The 9,444-nt window shown below is 35.6% G+C and overlaps 1 protein-coding gene across 1 annotated transcript; it reads left to right on the plus strand.

The window, feature by feature from the left end:
- The first annotated feature begins 336 nt into the window (after positions 1–336).
- On the plus strand, positions 337–714 carry LOC140166627 (uncharacterized). Its single transcript, XM_072190126.1, has one exon. The coding sequence runs from the start codon at positions 337–339 to the stop codon at positions 712–714; it is 378 nt and encodes a 125-aa protein (XP_072046227.1).
- Positions 715–9,444: the final 8,730 nt, after the last annotated feature.

Raw genomic sequence — 9,444 nt, forward strand, 5'->3', positions numbered from 1 at the left:
TGCCTGCTATCACCAACCCTTTTCAACGTATTCCTTGAAAGAATCATGGCTGGTGCGCTTGAGAACCATGAGGGAACGGTCAACATTGGCAGCAGAGCAGCATCCAATCTTCGCTTTGCTGATGATATAGATGACTTAGCTGGCAGTGAGCAAGAACTAAAGTCCTGATTAACAATCTCTATCAAACATCACAGAGGTATGGAATAGAAATAAGCAGTTGAAATAAGCGAGCAAAGGTTAGGCACAGTAACCAGCTTTAAATATCTTGGTGCGATGATATCAGATGATGGGTCAAAACTTGAAGTGCTCTCGAGGATCGCACAAACAACCAGTGCCATGTCAAAATTAAAGCCATTGCGGAATGACAAGAACATCTCTCTGGGATCAAAAAAACAAACTAATGCGCACCCTCGCCATATATCTATCTTCCTGTATGCTTGTGAATCGTGGACACTGACACCAGACCTGGAAAGGAGAGTACAAGTACTAGAGTTGAGGTGTTTCCGTAAGATCCTCAACATCTCATATTATAAAGACCACTTGACCAATAAAGAGGTACGGACCAAGGTGAAGCAAGCTATCGGTCTCTATGACGACCTACTAACAAAAGTCAGGCAACGTAAACTATGTTGGTACGGCCACATCTCTCGCTCCTCTGGGTTAGCAAAGACAATCCTACAGGGTACAGTGAATGGTTCAAGAAAAAGAGGATGACAAAAAAGAGATGGGAAGACAACATAAAAGAATGGACTGGCCTGAAATTTTCCATTTCACAGAGAGCAGTGGAAGACAAGAATATTATGGAGAGAGAGAGAGAGAGAGAGAGAGAGAGAGAGTGGTGCCCCCGACGACCAAGCTGGTTAAGGGAGCAATAAGCAGTAAGTAAGGTGCTTGAAATTCACACGATTTCTCTAATCATAGCTTCTGTTCCCTGAGCCTCAATTTCCTGTCTATTATCATCACTATCTACATGTATGACTAATAATTATTGCTACATTTCTACATTTTTGTTTATTTATTTTGTTTTATTCTTGCTTTCAATGAGTTTTTGAATTTCAGATTAATTTCCCACAAGTTATTGTTCTTAGAATTCGCGTCCTACAATTTTATCGTTATGAGTTTGGCAGACTATCAAATATCGATTCGTCTCTTGTTATGTTCAAGTTACGCATTATTATTATTTTTTTGGAGCAGCGCTTTAATTTGGAATCAGAGGGTAGCATATCACTTATTGCGTTAAGTGTGGTGTATAGGATAAAGTAATGTTGTAGTGCTGCGCGGTCAGATCCTCTGTTCTTTTTAACATAGAGACAAATTCATAATAAACGACATTATTTTTCCTTAAAGTGTAATATAAATGTTAAATAATGTATATTGGTATCATATTCTTCGAATATAGATATTTTTCTTTTTACTCCAAACAAAGAATCTGGCCTCATCGGTTACAAAGCTATGCTATTTATTTTCTTTAGCCATTACAGAATATAACGTAAAGATGAGTAAAGTCATGTTAAATGAAAATTATAATTTGATCACTAAAGGCAGCGAAATTTTTTAGAATATCAACCAGGTAGTGAGAACTATTTTTATCCATATAAAAAACACGTTCAAGCGATAGTTCATCCAGACCATCGTCGGTGACTCCTTAAGTTTTACTTAGTGAACTAGAATTAAAATCTAGGATAGGATATCGAACAAAATCCAAATCAAAAATGTCCAAGTACAAAGCTTTCGTAACTACAGTACATGTACGTTTGACTTCCTCGAAAGAGTGACGGTTGTGGGTGTTTCTGCTTTTTTGTGGTAATATTTATTCTATCAACTGCACATTTGTGTACAAATTGAGGGCGCTATTTACATACATTTTAAATTTAAATTAGGCAAATAATATGAGTTATTCCTCACATTTCATGATAAAATGTTTTTTGAAAATTTTCCTTGCTACTTGTTAATCTGTTTTCTGATGTTCTAATGCCATTATACAAGTGTCTGACCCTTCTAAAGATGCAAACAAAATTGAAGACAAATAGCGCCACCATTGTTCACTTTTTCACTGATCCAGTATTCGAAGTATTAAATCACGCGAGTTGACTCAAAGAAAAGTTGGTGCATCTGCAACAAAGTACTGACGTCACTGTCTTGAGGAGGCCAAATTGGCTAAGGTTTGAATTTCACAATTATTCCAGAGTGTTGCAAAACCTGATGCGTGTTACAACCAAATTTGTAGCCTCCACGTTGGGCATAACAAGGATCATTAATTTATCTACATGAAGATTGGAGTTTATTACATGCAGAATATGATAACGTATTTGTAATTGGAATGAATACTCTCATACGTGTTAGAACTTAGTAGTATACATGTGTGATAGTTTAAAACAAGGACACCACCAACGTCCAGCTGCCATTGAATTAAATAAGTTATATTTTGGCTTTTGGTTTAGATAAAAACGTTTTAATAACATGAAAATGTCGGGTTATATAAAGGTCAGGAAAACGTTTTAAAACGTTTTGTATGAAAACACACTACAGCAATATTTTTAAAATGTGTTCAAAATGTTATTGTTAACTATTTTTGCAAACATTTTTTCAAAATGTTATTGTTAACTATTTTTGCAAACATTTTTGCCAAATATTTTGTCAACATTTAAATAACATTATGTTAAAATATTTGCACCCAGCAAACACAGAAATGTTCTTGATTTTTTTTTCAAAACGTTTTAATAACATTTAAATGTCGGGTTATATAAAGGTCATGAAAACGTTTTTAAAACGTTACTGCTAATATTTTGGGCAAACATTTTTCACAAAATATTTTTTCAACCCCAAAATAACATTCTGTTTAGAATATTTTGTATTAAGTTTTCACAAATGTGTTTGGAATGTTAATAAAACGTTTTATACCCTTTAAATAACCCGACCCGTTTTCTGTAAAACATTTTGTGTTTGCTGGGCAGTAGATTATCAAAACATGTTTTTTAATGTTATGAAACGTTTTATACCCTTAATATACCCTTTATATAACCCGACATTTAAACGTTTTCTGACAACCTTTTATAACCTTTTGCGAATGATGTCAAAACGTTTTGTGTTTGCTGGGTTATGCATCTAATATACATTAAACTATCGTTTGTTATCGTATGAAAACATAGATCTCCAAAATTATAGTGGTAATCTACGCAAAGCAGTAAAATCCTGAACTTTTTTTCCGGTTACGAAATGTAAAAGGAAACAACGATAAAACACGTATTCTCCCTTTATTATTGTTAACAGTTGTTTTTTATCGAAACACGTTCATTAGTTGCGGTAATTAAAGGACCACTCCGGTAATCACAACATTATGCCCTATATGTAAGAAAACCAATAAATTGTCAAGCACGAATCACATGGTTTTATTTAAAACAACTCATATTGACCATGAAAATGAATCAAATCAGCCAGCTCTCAACACGCGATATTCAAAATTCCCGCGCCGAATTGCCTATGGCAATAACGTCATGGTTATTTGTGCTCAATTATCGTCAGCCTTCATTATATTTACTGGGACGTCATTGCCATCGGCAATTTCGGTGCCCGAGAAATTTGAATATTGCGTGTTGAGAGACGTCAATGAATCACTGACTATTTCGAAGCTCCTTGTTGTTGTGATGATCCGAGTGCTGATGACTGGCGGGAAGTTACTTCCGGTAGCGATGTAAGTTTTGGCACTTAATTACCTTTAGTTTGTATTCGATTTCGACCACCATATAATCGTCATAATCGTTGTAGTCACGATTACTTAGCGTCAACTACTTGACTACTATTTAAACTTTTTGGCTTTTCGTCACTTCGATGGCACATTATACCATCTGTGCTTTGTACAGGGTGTCCCAAAACACAGAACCTGAAAAGTTGATCAAATATATTTTGGTATGCAAAGAAACCTTTAATTGATGGCTTTAATAAACCAAAATCAATCGGCTCACAACTTTTGAAGACATGCTCTTTTTTTTTTTTAATGTATCCGTTTTTCACTCTGTCCACGGAGGAGGTTTCGCTACTTCAAAGATTGAAAAAGAGTACACGTACCACAGCATGAACAAGATATGGAAGAGGAGCCTGCCTAGAAATCTTAAAACCAAGCTTTTCACCACCACAGTCGAATCAGTTCTGATGTATGGTGTAGAAACCTGGACAATTACATCAAAGTTTAGGAAGGCGCTTGATGGTTGTTACACAAGACTACTGAGAACTAGAAAAGCACTTAATGTTACCTGGCAGTCGCACACCACCAACAAGGAGCTATACGGCAATCTCTCCCCAATCTCCGAAAGGTTTCAGCCCTGGTCCTCATTGCATCTATTGTGTTGCGTATCCTCTTTGTGCGCCAATACTTGCGAATACAGCACCAATACTGTTGCGAAGATGTTGGAGGCTAGCTGGTGATTCTCGCTCATAGTGAATGCGATCCAAAGCCTAATGCTATTATATTTCAAAGTCATTAACCGTGTGTTTCATTTTAATCTTTGATGTAGCCAAACCCCATCCGTGGACAGAGTGAAAAACGGGTACATTTCTTTAAAGGGCATATCTTCGAAAAATTGAAATAATTGTTTTGGTTTGTTAAAGCTAACGATTAAAGGTTTCTATGCATACCAAAATATATATGTGACCCCTCGCCACAACTGAGCCTGAAGTCGCCAATCATCATTTTTGAGATATTCAACCAAAATATTCTGCTTGAAATTAGCTTTAAAATGATGTATATCATGTCTATAGTACTTGACATTTAAGTAGTGAACAATGTATAAAACCGTCAATAAATCCTGTGTTTCCTATTGGTTATTGAGAAGTTCGATGGAGCATATCTCAATAGTGGCACTGGCGACATCCGGGCTCAGTTGTGGCGAGGAGTCACATATTTGATCAACGTTTCAGATATTTATTTTTTTTTGGTAATGTGCTATCGAAGTGACGAAAAGCCAAAACAGCAAGTTTAAATAGTTTAAATTTAAAACAAGTTGGCGCTATTGTAATCATATGATGATTTCCAAGATCCAAAAATAGATATGATTGGATTTTGTTTCCTGATCAAAACGAAATTCCCCTAAAATGGGATACACTAACTCTTACATGATTACTTGAACAGGGGGTTCCCATCTTTCATACCTCTCATGAAATAGCTTTAAATTATAAACAAAGTAAATAAATTGAGGCACATCACGATAGGTTTTGATCTCCGCTATCCAGTGATAAGTACAACCAGTACAAACATTCCCCATATAATGTCGCTATGACGTCATAATGTGAGCGCTCCCTTGCAAAATCGGAACATTCTGGCTATGTACAAAAGTATAAGCAAAATTTATTTTCGGCTAAACATTCTATGAACATTGGACTTTCACCGGATTTTCTCCTAAATATGAAAAGTTGAACTACCATGTAAAAAGCCGATATCTCTTACAATATTTTTATGAAAAGAAAATGAAATCGTGTTTTTTTTTTCGTAAATTTTATTCCCTGTACTTGGAGCTGGTGATAGGAAAGAAAAACATACAATAAGGATCCACCAGCTGCCACAAAACATCTTACATTACCAATGTTATATAAGTTAGAATTTTAACACAAACAACATAGAACATTTAAATAAATTAAATTTAATGGTATACAATAAATAGATTATTTCTTAAAGTATAGTATCAAACAGGGCAGGAAGCAAAATGTATTAACAGAAAATATATAAAGGGTTATATAAGGGTTACGTGACAATGTTTACCCAGCCTTCCCAAAGTTTATGGAAAATTTGCGTTTTAAAATTGCAAGAAGCCACACACTTTAGCGTATTATAATAATACTTCAATTTTTGTTTAAAAATAATCAAATCAGGTTTCCTTTTGTTCATTTTTGATTTCTATATGAAATTTTCCTAAAACAACAATTAGATTCCTCAGATAATGACCATTTTCACCAAACATAATATCTAGTGGGTTCAATGTAATAAGTAAACAAGTAGACTATGGGAGGTATTTTCTGTTATATATTTTTGTACTTTGATCCACAAACATGATGAGAAAGGACATTATTTTGATAAAATGGTGGGATAACGTCTCCTTCTCTTCAGTGCAAAATGTACATAGATCGTGTTGATGTTTATTCATTTTAAACAACATTTCATTTCAATCATGTGTATTATTCTGCACTGAAGCCATCTTTATTTTATATTTGTAAATTTGAAATAGAGATTGCAAATATCTTTCCATCCTGTTTCCGTAAAAATTGCACATTAACTCACTTTGCCATTTACACTTATGAACGTTCAACAAAATATTATAAAATAATCTACATCCATTTTGTGTGGGGTTAACAGGTCCATTACAATTGGATTTACAAAACCATCTGGCTTCCTTAGTTTATTCCTGAAGTTAAAACCTCCTTCAACTGCAAGTATGATACAATAATATCGTTTAACAGATACAAAGTATTGTCCATGATAGCTTTCAGCACAGTAATTCAGCGGTCTGCCAATTTGGCTCAGTTTATGGCGTATGCGGAAGTGGGGTTCTGATTGGCTAATTGAATCAAATCACCGCACCTCATTCGCTAGTCGAACTGCGTAGTATCGCGTGACCTAGTTCTTTTTACGCGATAATCAGACAGAGCAGACAGACATCGCTGAAGTAATTTGCTGAATAGTATAATAATAATTGAAACTACAAAAGTTAATCGTTGACGATTCTCACGTGTTATACGATTCCATTACATATTTCAGTTCAAGTTCAATCCGTGAAAATTATCGATTGCTCATAAAATAAATAGGAATAGTACTGAGTTATTTGAAGTCATTTCAGATTTATGTTTGCGTGGAATAAATGGAACTTTGGTAAATAATATATTTCCTATAGATATGATCAGCTGCATTGGATCTTAGTACTGTAATTCACTGGAGGATGATTTCGGGTTCACAACGTATTCCCTTCATATCTTTCCAAAGTCAGATGACTTGATTTCAGTCCAACGGCTTCCTCTCTACATTCATTAGCTGCATTGGATGTATTATTAGTACTGTAATTCACTGGAGGATGATTTCGGGTTCACAACGTATTCCCTTCATATCTTTCAAAAGTCAGATGACTTGATTTCAGTCCAACGGCTTCCTCTCTATATTAGCTCCGATATTACATGTGTCCATGCAAATAGCTGCAAATGTCGCCTTATAAACAGCGTCGGTTCAAGGTGTGTTTCAGCATGACACAATCTCCTTTCTGTGATTTACACACGCGGACATGCAACTTTTATAGCAAGTGATGTAAGCTTAAAAACTAACATCAATTCGTCTGTACTTCCATTCTGACTTGCCGTGACAGCGTCGTCGAATACACTGGTGCAATTCCTGATGATATTCGCAACACTACATGTAGCTCCGTCAGTTTCCTTCTGCTGAAGACTCTTGACCATGTTGACGACTGCGCTGATTCCGACACCGTCGTCTGCGAAGTCATCAACCACTTGATCGCCAATTTGAGCCAATCGGGTCGCCATCTTCTCAAAAAGGTCTTCTTGCTCTTGTGGTGTTATGTCTTTAAAGTCTTGTGAGTCTTTGGCAACTGTGAATAAATAGAAAAAATACACAAAATTAATAATCACTCGGATTACGCAATACGAACATATTCACAAAATGACATTATACACAGTTCTTTGTGACATTAATACTGCGTCAACTATTGACTTTTACAACTTCAAATCGCGTCATTCATGTCATTAGTCAATAAGATTATTTTGAATAAATTTCGCATAAAAATTAATTGCAAATCTTACCATTATCTGGATAATTTTGTAGTAATTCCATTTTGTTGTCACGGGTCTGTATTACGAATGTTAATACCAAGGCGGTGTCTATTTCAAAAGTATTCCAATGTTCTAAGAGTCCGTTAGGTTTGACACTTTTTGCTTTATTGTTGACTTCATTCACCGCGATTTCCATTTTATATTGTATAAACTAGTTTTAGTTCACTTTACTAGAAGTTGTACTGTCCGTTATTCTTCTTACACTAATCAATCCGTATGTTCTAAGAGTACTTAATTGAAATACTTCCTAATTGGAAAGTGTCCATACACATGAAAAAGTAAGACTGCTTGAGTTAGAAGTTACGTAACAATCTTAATGGTGGCTCAAGGTAAACTTAAGCTATACAGCTAAACTGGAAATGGCCCATACACCACTTCCCACAATGCTTTTCGGTATTGATCATGTTACCAGATTCGTGGTGTGTTTTGCATGCCTGATTTTTTATAAGCAACGCACGGCATGTGATGTTTGATGATGGTCATTCACTTATTAAAACCGTTTGAAAACTTTTGGCTTTGCGCCTGCATTGCATAATACTCAACTAAACTTGAAGAAAATTATTGTTAACGTTGATGGTTGCAAGTAGTCGGAGTACCAATCTTCCTAATAAGCCCAATCGCCATTGTAACTTCCGGTTTTTGGAGCACTTTTGGGACACTTTGACCTCTGACATAATCGGGGAAATTGCTCTAATTATTATTTATTATTGTAATATGTTATCATTAAAAATATTTAAATAATTCATTTATATAATAAACATGTTTTTTGAATTTGTTTTTATTCTAGTAAAACTTTTTTAAATTATATTTTGTATGCACAAAAAACAATTTTTCTGAATTTTCGCGATAGGGCAAAGGACAAAGTGTCCTAAAAATACAAAAACTGTCCCACAATGCATTGCAAACCTCTAATGCCGATTTGGCTTATCCCTAGGCTCATGCCAGATCCTTGTCTGTGCATGTGAAGACATGAGCGCAAGAAGACCGTAAGTCTACTTGGCCCATCAACATGTATACACTAAAGTTACGTATAGTTTCTTTGGGTTTTATAGTGTTAATACATGTTCCAGGGTGAAAACACCATGAAAGGATGTGAAAGATTTGTTTTGGCCCCTGAACATGTATAAAACATTACCAAACTATACGAAACTATACGCAACTTTAGTGCATACATGTTGAGGGGCCAAGCGGAGTTACGGTCTTCTTGCGCTCAGGTCTTCATGTGTATAAAGTGTGATCTGGTCTTCTGTTGTCTTTTGTGCCTCAGTCAAGTGCTGTAATGTAGATGGCGAGGTACTCCACTCCTTATAGAAAATGGTTAGCCTATGGGTGGTGTAATTAGGGGTACACCGGGTGAAAGAAATTTTGGCAATACTCAGAAGGCAAGGCCAATCATTGATGAAAGAGGGTCAAGCGATTTTTGGCACAGATATTATCACCACTTGAAATCCAATGGGCCGAGTTTTGTTCCCTGGGGAAGAGCTCAATTGTGGATCTTATATCGAGGTGTTGGTTATAGCGCACACATTGGAAGCATCGAACAATAGATACAAGGAATCCGAGGCGGTCAAATGTGAAGATGCTTAGAGCATAACAGTGAATATTAGCATTTTGGAACAAATG

This window comes from Amphiura filiformis, chromosome 12, assembly GCF_039555335.1.
Source record: "Amphiura filiformis chromosome 12, Afil_fr2py, whole genome shotgun sequence".
In the NCBI taxonomy this organism is placed as follows: domain Eukaryota; kingdom Metazoa; phylum Echinodermata; class Ophiuroidea; order Amphilepidida; family Amphiuridae; genus Amphiura; species Amphiura filiformis.